The 17755-nt window shown below is 40.5% G+C and overlaps 1 protein-coding gene across 2 annotated transcripts in view; it reads right to left on the bottom strand.

Annotated features, from left to right (window-relative positions):
• LOC102096500 (uncharacterized) overlaps positions 1–16019 on the bottom strand; it is a 28010-nt gene extending 11991 nt beyond the window's left edge. Inside the window, exons 1-7 of one of the 2 annotated variants that reach the window (XM_065057116.1) lie at positions 15331–16019; positions 10604–10723; positions 9538–9657; positions 8267–8386; positions 3216–3338; positions 2110–2192; positions 759–884 (exon numbers count right to left, since the gene is read on the bottom strand). In XM_065057116.1, the coding sequence (XP_064913188.1) occupies positions 759–884; positions 2110–2192; positions 3216–3338; positions 8267–8386; positions 9538–9657; positions 10604–10723; positions 15331–15556 (918 nt within the window). In that variant the 5' untranslated portion in view covers positions 15557–16019. The remainder of the gene's footprint in view (positions 1–758; positions 885–2109; positions 2193–3215; positions 3339–8266; positions 8387–9537; positions 9658–10603; positions 10724–15330) is intronic. The other variant, XM_065057117.1, reaches the window with a different exon arrangement.
• Between the last annotated feature and the right edge of the window lie 1736 nt (positions 16020–17755).

Here is a 17755-nt window from a genome sequence, read left to right as displayed (position 1 = left end):
CTGTACACACAATAAATGTGACAACACTAGCAAGCTATTACATTATCTTCGGAGAACAAATTTTGGGACTCTTTTTTTCCCAAAGTTTAGATTTTTTTTTCAACCTCCTCTATTATCAGTCATTCTGTTGTTGATGAGGAACAGCCAATGGGGTTCAGATGCTGGTTTATTTTGGGCATGTCAGATAAGTTATAGGAAAATGAAGAGGAGTAAATTTGTCTGATTTGCCTTTTTATACCTCCCTTCTACACAGAATTTAAGATTCCGTCCTTTAAATCCCAAACTGTGGCTTACTGAAGTTTCTTCGGTGTGGCTCCTAACAAAGCAAAATTTTCAAGATGTTATTCTTTGAAGCCATATAGTCAAGGTTATGGATACCAAAAAGAAAAATATAGCATAATAGATGCTTCAGATAGTTTCTGTCACAGACACAATGACTGAAGATAGTTGAGGGCCTTGATAGGGCACTTCACACATGTAGTTTGAAGTTTAAAAAATACAGGCCAGTCTAGTATAAAGGAGGTGTCTGAGGCTGTGGAACTACTGTAATGACTTCCTTTCTCTTCCTCTTTCGCTGTACACTGACCTTGTAGAACCTATGTTTCTTATAGCATACATCTTTTTTCATGGGAAACATGCTGCATAGGGACCTGTACAGTAGATGAGCAGAATTGTGCAAGACTGAAACTGGAACCCCAGTTTTATAGCTCTACTCTGATGCTATGTCTTTACACAAAGATAAAAAGCTACAGCTTTACCTTGCCCACAGAAGAGGATAGGAGAGAGATAAGTGTCCGCAGCAGGAATCTGTTGCCAGGTCTCAGCATTGCTTCATGGTGCTGAGCATTGGCTGCCATGTTGCTTAGGGCAGCACAGCTGTAATACTGCAGAGAACCAAGAAAAAAGTAGAGAGGTCACAGCAGTGACATGCTGAAGAAAATAACTTGGATAAATGCTCAGATTTAGAGCTGATGGAAATAAAGTGCTTTTTCGTCTTAAGAGTGTTTTATTGTGTAGATGTGATAACAGCCTGAGTAGGCTTCCTCCAAGCACAGCAATGCCACCTGCTGTAGCTCCAATTGCAGCCAGGCTGTGGCACTGCTCTGTACAAACCCAATGGGACTCTGTATATTTGGGAATGTGCTGTGCTGCTGCAACAACACTGCTGTTGGCACTCAAGTGAGCTCATCTACATCTGCTGTATTATATGTTTACAGTGATTTACTCAAACTGGATGTAGTCATTGCCCTAGCATGCCAAGAGCTCATTTTCAAATGACTTAAACATTAATGCTAGAGAGAATTATATATATGAGTATGGATTACTAGGGAGGTACAATTAGAAGAAACAGGTTGAACTGCAGAGAGGGAAATTTTAAGATGAATCTCACAGAAAGCTCATGGTGCTGAAGCAGTTTGCAGAAAGCAATTCCAGAGGCTCCATCACTTCAGACATTAAAGAGAGAACTGAGTAACAACAACAATGGAGGAAACTGCCCCATACTACTTAGAGGACCAAATGAATGAACTAGTGGATTTTAAGGTTTACAATGCTGATTCATTGTTTTTCATTAGCAGACTTTTGAACCAAGACCAGCTCTCTGTTAAGTGTGCAGAATCACAAACAGGTGTCCATAGTAGGCATAAAATAGGAAGACTCCCCAGACATTTACAACAATAATAATAAAAAAATCTTTGCAAGCTATGCCTTCTCAGAACACTTAGTAAAAGTGCTTAGAGTGGAAGAGCAAAGTTAGGATTAAAAGAAACCAAACCAAACACACAAACACACACAACACCCACACAAAAAACACATAGGAAGAGCCCTATCTACAACTTATCTGATCTGAAAGACAACCACGTAACAACTGTGTTATCGTGCTGGCAGATGAACTTCTGCATCATGAACTTTCTTCTGTGGAGCTAGACAAAAGGAGCGTTCTGAATATACGTTATCTAACTGAGCTGAGTTTCACCAAGATGCTCTCATATTTCCCCCTTTCTCTGGAGGAACCTTCCCTCCTCTCCACCTTTACATTTCTGCATGCTGTGGTTTACGCTCTCCTTACACACTGTTACTGTTTAAAAATCTGATTTGTCTGAACCGTACCTGCACTTCTGAGTCAGGAGATTCCAGCAGCAAGGCAAGAACTGGTAGAGCTCCTTCCTTGCATAGGACCTGTTGTATTTTCTCTGCCATTAGACATAAACAAAAAGTGCTGTTAGTGTATCCTTTCCCTTCACCCTCTCTCCTCTGGAGGCACTATTTAAAAGTGATATGCACAATCCTTGAATTCTAGAGAGTGTTGATGTTGTTCAACTATTTGCCAAGCAGTGTGATTGGAGAGTATTATAATTCAGAGCTTGTGCAATGTAGCAGTATGCAGACATTCTAGGAAAATGACTAGCAGGCTGTTTGATCAATTGAGTTCTTGCTGGTTTTATGCTAAAGACTGTTATGAGCAGCTGAAAAACCTCAGGTAGCATATTCACTGTGATTTCTGTGTTAAAAAAAAATCAAATTATTTTAAAAATTCTGAATAATAACAAAAGTGTAATAGCCAACTGTAGAAGTTCTTGTCTATTGTTCCATTCTACCATATAAAGATAAGAAACATTACTTATGGCTGTATTGTTTAGCTGTGTGGGACAATGGTATCGTCTAGATAGGTGAGAGCTAATGCTGGCTTGTTTCAGAGTTAATGTATGGTAGTCCGCAAGTTACTGCAGAGGACCAAATACCCCTTTTGCTAAAGCTGTTGGCATATATCCAAGCAGCCTTTAACATCTGGCCCATAATAGTTATATTTTGCATCTTCCAACCTCAAGTTAGGGATGCAAGTCAAATGTTCCTAGAGCTTGACAAGCTTCTGAGATTGCTACAAAGGACCACCAAATGTGCTGCTGACTTTTTAGACCAAGTTATCTATTTTTATTTTTCCTGTTTCTTTGACTGATGATATAAGTGCTTGTACATTAGACTGTTGGGGTTGAAAATCAAGCCTTTCTTCTTTGGTACTAGGCAAAAATGGTTGTAGCTAAAGAGAGGCCAAATTTAAATCGCCAGCCTATGGTATCAACATGAACATGATATGCAAAGGAAATAATTTGTTGCTCAGATATACTCCTGTTCTTGCCTTAACCCTTTTGAATTATTTTTCTATCAGTGAGAAGTTTCTTTCAGCAATTTTAGATAAACCATTAGTCAGAAAGTACCTGATTGTGTGAGGCTGAGAATAGCACCAACTGCATTTTGTTGGACTCTAGGATCACAGGAATTGGCAAGAGACAGTAGGGGTGTAACTCCTCGAGCAGCACAAATAGCCTCTCGGTTGGACTCTGGAGAAAAGAACCAGCGAAAGAAAGATTATGTTGTCATATTACTGTGAGCCAGAAGCAGGACATATAGCAGGACTAGATTTCTTTGGTGTTCGCTTCTCTGTTTCTTTGTTATATATACATCCAAATTTCTCTGCATGCTCAAAGGAACCTCTTAAAAATCCTAAGAGCTTAATGGGAAAGAAACTCACTCATGTCTTCTGGATTGGGCACAGACTGGATTGGGACCATAACACCCCTTAAACAGGTAGCAAGGTGTTGTACTTGTCTTGTAACCCTGGAATGTCTGATCAAGCTATTCACAGTGTGCCAACCAAAAACTACATGAGTAACTGCAGGAAGACTGCATCTATTTAGCAGGGTGTACTGAGGGCCAGCTTCCCTCTTTGAATGTGCTTGTGACACTCCTTCGACAGCCACAAAAAATGCAGAGGTTTCTACAAACAGAATTTGACTTAACCACTGGAATTTGAAAAGATACATCTTCTCTGAAGTGGTGATGCTTCCTTGCACAGCAGTGTATTAAGTTGTACTGTTGTATTCAACATCCTAGAGGACAAGAAAAATTCAAAAAATAGATCTGCAGAGTCCCTTAGAGTCTTGTATGAAAAACTGGGGAAAAAATAACTATAATACTTAAATAATGCTATAAAATTAACTATCTACTATAAAATACTATATAACATATTTATAAACTGTGTATATTACATATGATAAAGTTATACTGTGCTATAAAATATAATACAATTTAGATTTTTAAAAAATCTGCTTTTACTTCTACTGCCCTTGTTTTAGACTTACTGAAGGTAGCCTCAGTTGTGGTGTATAGAAAAGAATCCTTCCATTGTGCTCTTCCTTACTTCTCTACTCTGAGGTCATAAAAACATTTTCAACACATAGCTTGCTGCCATACTGAGACAGCTGTCTATGGTTCTCTCCTCTTTACTGTCTTATTTATATCTATACATTATCTGTATTTGTATCTATAAGCATTCTAGTGTCATAATTTTGAAAAAAAAAAAAAAAAAGGTGTTGACAGTAGTGTTCTTTGAAGTTGATGAGATTTAAATGGGAATTAGACCAATTAAGCATTCTCTTAATATCATAGTATTCTGCAGATTATTTTATAAAAGGAAAAAGCAAAACCCATAGTCTACATCTTCCACTGGCCAAACTGCCACTGAAGACCACAGGAGTTTTGCCTGAGTATTGCTTTATTTATTTACGTTTCTGGACAGTTTCAACAATGGCCAGTCTCTGCAGGTTTGCTGGGAGAAACGTGAAGCAGAAGAAAGCAAGAAATGTGAAGGTATTTGGATGTTTGGATGAGATCAACTCTTCACATGCCAACTAACTTAGAGAGTTAAGAAATCAAAGCCACTATTTCTATACCTGGAGCCTATCTATACTGGGGAACTGATATACACAAATAATCCAGGATATCTATTCAAGTATAGTTCAGCCACTATCAGGTTAATATTCCAGGACAAAGCCCTTTCTGCCTTTATATGGATATTTTATACTCAAAAAAATACCTTTTATTCTGGAAAAGCACACTCTAATTTTTGAGCAAATGATTATTCTGGGAAGAGTCGTGTATTTAAAAATAGATTTTCCATGTGGGAAGCTATTATTCTGGTGAAATTTTCTGGCCAATTTTGTGGACAAGCCTTTCTTCGATCTAATCTGCCTACATATTGTTCTTTTGTTTCCCTAAGCAGAAGCAGAAATTCTTTTGTGCAGATGCAACTGATAGAAACCAGTCTGGTGTGATGGAAACTCTAATTAGCTGAGTAAAGAAGAGAGGTAAAAAGATTGAGTATTCAGATATTGCTGCTTCCTTCATTCTTTCACACAACACACTTCATGAATGTTGTTTAAGAACCTCACATTTGCTTAAAAACTTTCAGACAAAACATGACAGAATAGGAGCTGTTGAGTGCTTCAAAGGTTTTCCTTCCTTAAAGAAAGATAACTGGCTTGATTTGGAAAGGCTTCACATCTGCAACAGCTCGAAGAATTTTTCTGCCTGAGGGCTCAGAGGTGGCGGTCAACACTGGAAGTCTACAGTGGCAGGATGAGCTCCTGCAGCCTGCTTTGGTCGGGGGTGGCACATGGAGACCCAGGCACCCCATTCTGCCTGGGAAGGACTGGAGCGCCCACTCTCATTGTGGAGGAGTGGAAAGACAATGATAGGTACCCACATGATGGAAACCTATGTGATGAAAAAAAAAATAATATATATATATATATATATTTTTTTTTTCCCTTGGGTCACTCACTAGCTGACAAGTTCTCCCTGCAGTCTTTGTTAGTGCCTGTTAGTGTGGGTTTGCTGGATTTAATTTACATACGCCGTTTTCCCTTATCCTCTCCATTCTCATTCTAGTTTTGGTCAGATAATGTGGCTGAACACTATCTGTTTCGTCAACTTATGTCAGAATGGATGGAGATATCTGTCTCACCAAGATGTGTAATTGTACTATCATCTCCATAAGTGATTGGGTAGGCTAGGTTATATTTCTCTCCTGGGCCACCTGTTTATCTAAGTAATGCAGTGTCTCCACTGATGTCACCACAACCACTGATGCCCCTTAGAGTGCTTTTAGAAGGGAACCCTGTATTCAGACACTACTCTTAAGTGGGAAAATCAATAACATCTACTCAAGCTGGGTTTGAATAACTCACCTTGAAACATGCATTTATGAATTCTTTCTTTCCACTCTGCCATTTGTATGCTTGAAAATTCTCCTGTCAGTACAACTTCAAACACGCTCTGCATTCAGTGCGTCTTCCTTGTTCAGTTTAATGCAGGTGTTCAGGCCTCCCTAAGCCCTTGTTGTGAATGTTTTGTTCTGTTCCTATGTTCTCTGAGAAGAGTTCTTATCCCAGAACACATTACTTTCATCCACAGATTGAAAACATGCAGATAATTGCAACTGTGCACATGTCCTCTTGCTGTGTGGACAAATGTTAGTGTTGGAACAAACTGACCTTCAAATTCTTTTCCTCTGAATGGGTTTGTTTGCTCCTTTTATTTTTGGCTACCTATTGCGGTGGCTAAGTATGAGACAACCCAGCTTACAGTCACACTGCTAAACAGCTTCACTCTGTACACAGTCTTGCATGCTTATGCAGCAGAATTAAGACATTTTTACCATTCTTGGATTTGGAATTTTAGTCACCTTAAAGCTATTTAAAGGATCTTTCTAATTTGATTGTGCTTCTATATTTATCTTTTTTAAATTACTCTGAAGAATGAATGGCTTACTTAAAGGACATGGTTGAACAGAGTATTTTTTAAGATATCAGAATCTGCAAGTTAAAACGAAAGCAAACGCTAGAGAATTGCCACTTGATTTAGTCTCATTGTTGCAGTAGCTAAATATAGTCTGAAAAAGAAATAAATGGATCCAGTCCATTTAAATGCTCTTTAAACTGGGACAGAGATCCTCAAAACTGATCTGTATCCCAGACAGCAACCCAGCCTATGCACCTACCTCTATGTGCAGCAGATACCTTCATATCTAGTTTGAAAGCTCCTTGAGGACTTAATTTGAACTGCTTGTGCTCAGCACTACAGTGACACTTAGGGGAGTGTGCGATGGCATTAGATGACCACCCTCAACAGAGAATGAAGGTGCATTGGATCTGGAGTGGCTGAGGGTTCCCCATACTCTGGGCTAAAGACAGAGATATTTAGGAGGGCCAGAGTGCCTTCAGGACTAAAGAACATCCTTAGGTGCCCCAAGAAGTCATGTTGTCTGTGGGCTGCTTAAATCAGGTGAAATCTGTACATCTTCAGGCGCATAGCTCCACTGACCATACATATAGAAAGCCCTCCTAGTGCCAAGTACCTAAAAATGTAGTGATGTCACACTAATGCATAGTTAAGCAAGAGAAGATAGTGCTAAATGCAAGTAGTGCATGGTGAATAAGGAACTGACTAGCAGCAGGTTTTGCTGAATGGGAATGACCATCTGAAAGGAGGCAACAATTGGAATTCCACAGGGACTGGTCTGTTGTTGGTTTTGAACTAGAAGTTAATACAAAGGTGTGAGTGCAGTATTGTCAGTGTGGTGGAGGACTGGAATAATTTACAAATCACAGATGAGTTAGAAGACTGAAGCAAGAGGAACAGAATTAAACCTTACAGTACAAAATGCAGGGACACATGCTTAGAAACTTTTGTTGCAGATCCTTAATCAAATGGTCTCTGCTGAAAATAGCAGCAAAGGAGGAGAAAGATGGATGACGACATCACCACAATGCACTCACAAAAAAAAAGCACGTGTTATCATGAGATGTACCACAAAAGCCACAATAAAAGATACAGGTGATTGTGTCTGCACATTCCTGGCAACCTCTCTTTCAGCAGAGACTAAGTCAAACTGGAACTCCCACAGCATTTATGTACATCTTGGGACTGTAACAATGCCTGAGGTCTGTGGTATCACAACAGCAGATGCAATCACTGTGTTCTATTTCTGGAACATATCATTTACACCCAGAAGGGCTATGAAGATGAACAGAGAGTCTTGCTTACAAGAGGAGTCTTAAATGGGCTTGGCTTTTTCAGTCTAGTAAAATGAAGGATCCTGATCAACATAAACATTAGAGAGGAAAAACTGCTGAAGCAAAAACCAGTGTAGACACTAAATAAGATAAGCTGGTCATTAATATATTTACGTTGGAAATCAGAAGAAAGCTTGTAATCATAAGCAAATGAATGTCAGAAATGCTGAGAAAAAGACCTTACTTAGCTGGAATCTCGAGAGGTTGAATTTATGATGTAGGAATACCACAATTTGCTGCTGCATCTTATGACTCTTACACCAATTGCAAATAAGTTGTTTCACCTTGAAATATGATGTTGAGAGTTGAATGAATCCACTGCAGAGGACAAAGGGAAAGAACAGCACACTCACCTGAAACAGCCAAAATCATGGTGCAGGCACAGGAGTTACACTGGACGGTGGGATCCTCTGACTCAAGCAGATCCAGAACTGGCTCAAGTAAACCCATTTGAACAACTAATTCCTTGTCGACTATTGATACATTCAAGAGAAAATGGACAAACAGAATAGTAAGCAGTTAATGCCTTTGTGAAAAGAATATACCTTCTTTCGACTGCTTTGGGGGTCTATATTATGATTAGGCAAAATGGACCTAGGATGGAAATGGTCTGAAAGGCACTCACAGTCCCTAGCTTGGTTTGCTTGTTTCCTCTTCAGACTCAGGAAAGAGCGTAAGAGATGTTCATAGGTTCTAGTTCAGAAGGTCCCAAATATTTCTGCTAGCAAGCCTGTTTTCAAACCTAAGGTCTCCAAACTGAGGAAAGTGTAACTGCAGCTTTCCAATAGGTTCACAATTTACTCAGCCCCCACTCTTTTTCTTCTAAAGTCTACCTTTTAAATACTTTTTAAACTTGTAAATTGTGACATATTATTTACAGTAAGATCCTTAAAAAGAAACAAAAAGGAAAACAAAGAGAAACAAAAAGGAAAACAAAGAGAAAAAAAAAGAAACAAACAAAAAATAGCTAGACTGACTGTCTTCTGCTGTTATTGGATAGCGTGATGGAATACTTGTAATGATCCAGGTGCCAGGGAGTGCAGCAGCAGATGCAACAAGGACACTGGTGATGAGGTGTAGGGTGTTCATGCCCTGTCTATCAGCACAAACTTTATTGGAAGTTTTTAATCTGCAGCTCTCAGATCCTATCTCAACTACGTTTGCCCTATTAGCTACAGAATAAAGTGAATTCTATGAAACTTCTTTTTTTTTTTTTTTTTTTAAATCTGAAAGCAATGTAAGACCAAGTTTCAGTTAATAAATAACAAGGGAATGAGCACTGTCTCAGAGTTTATTTCTATAGCTGTATCTGTTGCTTGAAAGGGTAAGTGGTGGGCTCTCGACCCAAGAATGAAAATAGTATAGCTGTTCTCACACCAGTCTGGGAATAGTTTATCAGCTTTTGCACACAGATCCAAGATCTCTTGCATATGATATTACCTATCTGGAGGGATCTGATATATCTTGGTGCCACCAGAATCTATGTGGCGTGCAGACTGAAACAGGCTCATACCTGTCCCACCAGGAACACAAAAAACAGAATTTGGATTTGTGCAGGTGTGCCATCCTTGTGTCTGAAGACATACTTTTTCACCTGAACAGAGAAGTGTAGTTAATTACTCACTATTTCCTTCCAGCAAGATATTGACAAGGGACAAGGAAGACATCTGCTGCACCTCCAGGTCAGCAGACCGTAGTAAGGCATAGAAGGATTCCAGATGCTCCACAGGCAGGGGGATGTTCACTGCAGGAATGAGAGAAAACACTCAGGAGTCTCATGGTTCATAGCAGTCACATTTTTCTCGTTGGTCTTAAGCCTCAGGTGCTACCACACATAGGCTGAGTGATGTTCCACTTCATTTAAATACCATTGCTACCAGCAAAATAGGGCAAGTCTCCTGAAAAGGTTTTGAATAATCAACTACTTCAAAAACATCATGGGAAGGGAAGTAATATGCCTCACTACCAAACAAGTCATTCCACCTCATAGCAGGTCCCCATGTTGTGGTTATCTGCACCTTTCATCCAGCAAAAAATACATGGGATAAAGCTATCAAGCCAAGTGCCAGAATATTCTCCTTGAAGTAAATTTAAAACAATCGAATAAATAAATCATATCCTGCTTTTTGCTGGTATTTCTGCCTTTTTGTGGGACCCAAACTCTTGCTGCAATCTTATTTGGCATATCTAGGCTGACTTCAAACCATTTACAAATTACCTCAGGAGCCAAGTGCTCCCACAGAATAACTGGAACAAAGGAGAATGTTTCATTCATAAACTTCCACTACAATCTGGCCTCTAGAGCTTCGTCCCCTTCCAAAAAACTATATAATATAAAAAACTTAAATGATCACTATATCCATTTCCTTCCACCATATTTTGACTCTGTTGCTCTCAGGAGTTTCAGTATAGACTGAATCTAACTACTTTGGCTTCTGCTGAGTTTTACACAAGTATTACAATTACATAAATGACAGTCTTTTATAATCATAAGATATCGCTTCATTGCAAAACCCAGAAAGACTGCCCATGTGGCAATGACAGCATTTCCATTTCCCTTAGCAAACAACATAGCATGAAAGAAAAAAAAAAAAAGAACTTTGCTTAATGAACCAGAGGGAGTTTCACAGTCGGAAACATATTTTATTTATAATTATGTGAAAATTTTCTAAGGCATTGAGATAACTTACTGTGCTGACTCATATGCAAGTAATAGAGGGCAGCAGACTGCTGTAAACCCGGGTTTTCTGAAAATGCTAAGGTCCTCAAGGCTTCCAGAGAGTCCTTTCCAAGTGGTGACATTTCAAAACCTACAATGTACAATGACAGCACAATTACAGAGTTCTCAAAAAATAAATCAAAATTTACAGCCAACCAAACACATACAGATTTTTGTATTGCAAGAACTCCAGAGAGGCATCCTTATTCATGTTTCCATGAGCAGAAGCAATAAATGAACCTGGAATAACTTGTCCTTGGCAATGCCTCTTGTGAAGCTCATGAAGCTAGTGACTGGAAGTAAGGTAAATTATAACCTTTAGACACTTTTATGCTATCCAGTATAAATGCAAGTGTTCCTGTTCTCCATAAAAATCTTTATCTTTTCCTGAATTGTAGAACATATTTGTAAAAAAAAAAAAATCTAGTGAACACAATATTCATAGTTATAAGCTATAGAAAGAGTATATATTTTTAATTTACTACATTTTACGTTCACCACGTTTCCTATCCTGGGTATTACACTACAGGATTTCAGGGAATAGCAACATGGATTGTAAACTGGCTTGCCTCAGGCTCAAATTTCTATCATGAATCTACCTGTTCTTGAGTATGATAGCTCCCCTATGAATAAACCAGATGTTCAGCAACAGCCATCAAGAATACAGCAAGAGCATTCAAGCATGACTTCTGTAAGTCACTATGTAATGTGTAGAATGGAGCAGCAGAAAGGGAGAAAAAAAGGCCATTGAACCAATGCTCAATAGTATAAACAGTTGAAAAAGAAACGTAGTATAAATTGACTGGTGGGGCACACAATTATAAGATATATTTTCAGACAAGAGATGAAAGGAGTGTATTAAATATTGAAATATCTCTATGATCAAGATCTGCCTACTTTTACCTTCCCTGGGATAAAGAGATGTGAGGGGTGTGAGCTTTCATGCCTCAGTGCAGAACTCGATCGATATTCCAAGCCATTAGAAGCTGCTGACATGTCAAGAGCAACCAACTCCCACCTTCAGGATCAGGTAAGTGGGCTTCACAGAACTGCTTCATATAAAGATCAATTTTGTTTAGTAATTTACAATAATTAGCAATAACAATAATTAACAATAAACACAAGAGGAAGGACTAGCCAGTCTCCCACAGCATCCTCACAGCTAAGTTGAAGAGGTGTGGTCTAGACAATAGAGTAGTGAGGTGGATTGCAAACTGGCTTAAGGAGAGAAGCCAGAGAGTGGTAGTCAACGGTGCAGAGTCTAGTTGGAGGCCAGTATCTAGTGGAGTGCCTCAGGGGCCAGTACTGGGGCCAATATTATTCAATATATTCATTAACAATTTAGACAAGGGAATAGAGTGTACTGTCAGCAAGTTTGCTGATGACACTAAGCTGGGAGGAGTGGCTGACACGCCAGAAGGCTGTGCTGCCATCCAGCAGGACCTGGACAGGCTGGAGAGTTGGGTGGGGAATAACCTGATGAAATTTAACAAGGGCAAGTGTAGAGTCCTGTATCTGGGCAGGAACAACCCCAGGTTCCAGTATAGGTTGGGAAATTACATATTAGAGAGCAGTGTAGGGGAAAGGGACCTGGGGGTTCTGGTGGACAACAGGGTGACCATGAGCCAGCACTGTGCCCTTGTGGCCAGGAAGGCCAATGGCATCCTGGGGTGTATTACAAGGGGGGTGGTTAGTAGATCGACAGAGGTCCTCCTTCCCCTCTACTCTGCCCTGGTGAGACCCCATCTGGAATATTGTGTCCAGTTCTGGGCCCCTCAGTTCAAGAACGACAGGGAACTGTTGGAGAGGGTCCAGCACAGGGCAACAAAGATGATGAAGGGAGTGGAGCATCTCTCTTATGAAGAAAGGCTGAGGGAGCTGGGTCTCTTTAGTTTGGAGAAGAGGAGACTGAGGGGTGACCTCATTAATGTTTATAAATATACAAAGGGTGAGTGCCACGAGGATGGAGCCAGGCTCTTCTCGGTGGCAAACAATGATAGGACAAGGGGTAATGGGATCAAGCTGGAACACAAGAGGTTCCACTTAAATTTGAGAAAAAACTTCTTCTCAGTGAGCGTGACAGAGCACTGGAACAGGCTGCCCAGGGAGGTTGTGGAGTCTCCTACTCTGGAGACATTCAAAACCCGCCTGGACATGTTCCTGTGCGACCTCACCTAGGCGTTCCTGCTCCAGCAGGGGGATTGGACTAGAAGATCTTTTGAGGTCCCTTCCAATCCCAAACATACATACTGTGATACTGTGTGATCATGTGCAAGGTTTTGGAGAAAAAAATATATCTCTTAATGTGGTTTAATTCTCTTCCTTACACAGTGACTATCCAAATCTCCCACACATCTATGTGTTTTTGTTTGGAAGAGTGATGAAGCAGAAACTACTCAAAATCTTCATCTGCTTCTATCAAGCATTTGCTGCCCTAGCAGACAGCTAATGGTCAGCAACAAAATCTCTCCTTGCACCTAAACTGTGCAAATGTTAGCTCCCTGCTTATTATTGTTTGCCCGGAACTGAGGATGGGATTTGTCCATCTCAGAATAAAATATACAGGTGAGCACTAAAGCAAGAGGTATGTGTCTTGGTTCTCTTTGTGAGGCTTCCCTGTCTCTATCTGTGTTGGCAGCAGGATTTGGCCACTTAGAGAGTTAACCTTGATTCTTCTTCCTGGGTACTTCTCCTATCACAGACATTAGGACCCCCCTGAGAGCACACATTGTCATCTGTGCACTGCTGTCACAGAAGCTCTAGGCTTCCTGCTGCTGTAGCCCAGCTCCTGAGGACCCAAGACAGACCAGCTTTTTGAATACTTGTTTCAGAGAGGAAAGGATTTCACAAGAAAGCATACACATTGACTCTTCAGGAAAGGCTAGTGAGTGCTGCAAAGGGCCATTCCAGCCTCACCAGTTTTTTAGACCACCCCTTCGTTGCACTTCAGCCATCAGCTGAGCTGGGGTACTGCTAAGACTGTCTCTTATATAATCAGGAGCATGCTAACCTTTGGAAGAAAAAGTTCAGCCCTGGAAGATCCTCACTGTAGATCAGGACAAAAGTCTGGTCCTATTCTGGATACAGACTTCAGGATTTAGCCAGTGCTTAAAGTACAACAACTAGTGAACCGTATCAGCAGCATGGGACCCGCCACATTCGTGGGGTAATTACACCAGCTAATACCAGCTGAAGCTAATTCACGCATGTTCCCAACAACCAGCGTCAGAGCAATTATTCCAAAGGTTGTTCCATGACAGATCAAACAGTGTTAATTGTGTCATGTAGGAACGAGATAAGGACTCAGCAAAACAAGTCGATTCAATGTGAATCACGCTAAAGCCATTTATTACAGAAACAAGTCTCCTTATATATGTAACTATATTCTAATCACGTGTCCACGCTCCAAGCATGGATTCGCTAAATGAGTATCGTGGGCTGTCCATGCACTGGAGTCTCACTGATGATACGTCCGATGATTCACGCCACGCCAGGACCCCGGTGATTGAGGAACGCCCCTCTCTCTCACAGCAGATTCTGTTCTCAGCTTCTCTAAGAGGCCTTGAGGTTCCTTTGAGCCTGACTAATTCAGCAACAAATCTTTATCTATCAAAACCCCTCCACAGTGTCACACCAAGGAAAAGTATCTCTCCTGGTCCCACTCACAAGATGGTTTTATGTCCACAAAAAGACAAATAAAGCAAGAGTATTTTGTGTTCCACACCCTTCACACAAACGAAAGTAGAGGGCTATGCAATTTTTGTGTAGTAGCTTCAGCCCAGGGTTGTTAAACTTAAAGCAATATACCCAGTTAGCTGTCAGGCAAAGCAAAACCAAACAAGCAATGGCCTGGCCCCTACCTAAGCTTAAGACAAAGAATGTTTTTTAGGTAAGACAACTGACAAAACACACTAGTCCAAGACGGTATTTTGTTACTGCAAGAGTGAAATTAAAAAGTTGTCCTATTGATATTGTTGTATCCTAGGACAGGATAGAGAGGATATCACAGATAGATAAACAAGGGAATTAGGCAGGTAGCCTGTAAAGCAGAAGAGATACATAAGAGTTATGGATCTACTTTGATTCAAGCAGAATCCCATGATTGTGTTCAAGCCTTGTATCTAAAACGTTTGCACAAAAGCACTTTGGAAGACCAGTCGCCTGGAATCTGAGGAAGTCCTGGGAGCCCAATGGTGCTTTCCCTGGGGTGACTTTGACCTCCCCCATGCAGAGCACAGACACCCCCAGCGCAAGCCCAGGTGTTCTGCAGCAGCCAACATGGATGGGCACAACTCAGACAGGACCACGCTGTGAGTTTCCTGCTCACAGCTCAGCACTCAAGAAGCATCCAGTGCCGGTACAGGCTGTCTCCAACTTTGTGACCTCAGTGACCAACTTCAAAAAATTAACTTCAATCATTAGGACTAACTTTTATGAAGCATATTTGCATGAGGTATTTATTAACAGTAGTGGCAGAGCAAGAATGTGACTATTTCTACCTAGATCCAGCTGTCCTGCCACTTCAGCCCTTGGTGTCCTGTACACAAAGAAAATGCTCTGTAGCTCTGGCCTTTCCTACATCACCATAAAGGTGCTCCACACTGTGGCAGAGCAGTTCAACCAGCAATCTGTTTTCAACACACAAAACGAACCTCCTTGTTCTCTCACATCGCTTTAGACAAAAACAAGCCTTCTTACCTGTTTCAATATGCTGCAGAAACTCCTGCGCTGTAACTCTCTCATGAGGCTGCAGGATGGGCTTGTAAAGCTGTCTGGCTTTAGAGCTGTTTTGTTTCAAGCACGAGCATTTGCTTATCAGAGTCAAGCATTCCTTGACGCTGCGCACCAAGTCAGAGGACATCCTCTGAACAAACGCCACGAAGTCCCGCAGCAGCTGCATGCATCGTCCACACAGTTGACCCATTCTTGTTCCAACAGCAGCACAAAGCAAGAGAAAAAAGAAGCAGATGGAAACAAAAGTTTCTTCTCAACCTGTCCACTTTTTCCACTAACTTGCTGCCTCACTGTTTGTCCTGTCTTACAAGATGTTAACACTACATAATCCGCAGCTGCTGTAAAGTAGACAAGCTGCTGTATCCAAAAAGCTACATTGCACAGCAAGGCTGGTTTCTGCAAATCTCCTAGAGTTTACAAAATATTATTTAAAAGGCTGTACTGGAGCCACACTCCAGCACCCTTCCCTTGATTGAAGAAAAATAAAATTATAACCTAAATGCATTTCGTGGAAAACAGAGTTTAACTTCTGGAGCATCCACCAAAGCCTTCATGAGGCTAGAAAAGCTCTGGGATAATGGACCAAGCAACCTCTGTTTTTGTAAGGCAGCTTTCCACATGAAAGGTAAGCACCACCTTGTCTGCATGTGTACAAGCTGCAGCTGCCAATGGGAGAGGAAGATCCAAAAAAAAAAAAAAGGAGCACTAGAACAGGTTTTTCCAGTTTTTGCTGAAGCACAGACCAGAACAAAGGCCCTGTTGGATAAACAGCTCATAATTCAGAGTCAACTGAGACTTTGCAAATCAGCACGACTAGAAAACTGAAAAAAAAATAGAGTGGCCAAATGAATTTAGAACTATGCTTTCATCCTGTCAAGCAAATCCTGCAGAGTGGGCTGGGTAAGGTAGCAAATGGGAAGATGCATAAATCATCTGCTGTTTTCATGCAGAAAAAGGCAGAAGAAGGAAAAATACCAGTTCTCCTGTTGTTCCATCCTTTTGCACCTTTCTGATGCAGGTGCCCATCCTTGGCTGAACAGTTTTACAAATGACCTTGGTCTAATTAATGTAGCATGAAGTGATATTTGTAATATTCTTGAGGTTTCCAGCAAAATCTGCTCTGATTAAAGATTGCTTTTGTTAGGGAACCAGTAAGTACTGGTCTGCTGAGCGTTGATCACTTTTAATAACTTGTCGTTATCCATGGATTTGATGGATTTATTCTAACTATTGCATTTGATACATTTGTTGGTACGTTTTAGCCTGTCTCTGAACAGATCTTAAGTTTCTAAATAAATCATGTTTGAAAATCAACCCTTTGTTCTGCACCCATCTCCAAACACTGATGAACAGGCTCACCCAAATTTCATTGGTCTGTCCAGCTACTGCTATTTCTTCTCTTACCTTACACTCAATGTAATTTCCCTAAACAGAAATACCACGTGGCACAGATGAACCCATCTACACCCATAAACCAAAAAGTATGAGACCTCTACTACACAATGCAATCCACTACAAGGAATCAAGACTTTGATTTTTCTGGCTACTTAATTGACCAGTTCTGCAAGCCCACTGAGTTCTGATCTCTGTCTGGCTTCTGATACTATCAAAAGCAAGGCTAATATTCTTACTTTCTCACCATGTCTTCTGGATCCTTTCAGTAGGGATCTTCTAAACTACAGGGAACTCATGTGATTACCAGGTCCTGCTTCTGGCACCACTTGCTCTTCAGCTTTTACTCATGATCTTTCACCCTTCAGCTTCCATTCTAAATGCAGGGAGGTAGCAGATCCCTGGGAATCCATTGAATATGTCTTCCATCTCTGGATATGTCTTCCACATATTCTTACTAAGCATTTAAAAATATATTACAAGCATTAAAACAGCTTTCTAATATATCTGTAGGGAAGATATTCCCCAAATGGTTTAAAAACAAGTTTCAGAGATGCTGAGCTCTTGTAACTCCATTTGAAATCAATGGAGTCAAAGAAATGCGCCACACCTGAACATTAGGCTATGATTTGCTTGAAGGCATAAAACTCAGGTGTCCCAATACCTAGTTTGATGACTCAGTCAGGAAATCGTTCTACTTTGATTTGAAACTACTACTTGAAAGCCAGTGCAGAAGGCTGGTTTGTGGATCTTCAAACCTTCTCTGAATTTACAGTAGCTGCTGCAAACATAAACCTAATGTTTTTATTAGTTTCATGACTGAGATATGTTTCCTTATCTGACTGAACAAAATGCCAGCTCAACACTGCAGAAAGGTAAAAAAACAGTAGTACTATAATAGCGTTAAACCATTTTGCTTTTATTCTTCTGAAGAATGTATTCCAAATAGTAGAAGCCCCATACCCCACATCCTGATTTTTTTTTCCCAAAGGAAAAA

Source organism: Columba livia, chromosome 3 (genome assembly GCF_036013475.1).
Source record: "Columba livia isolate bColLiv1 breed racing homer chromosome 3, bColLiv1.pat.W.v2, whole genome shotgun sequence".
NCBI classification, from domain to species: Eukaryota; Metazoa; Chordata; class Aves; order Columbiformes; family Columbidae; genus Columba; species Columba livia.
This window is presented reverse-complemented; position numbering and strand designations above follow the sequence as displayed.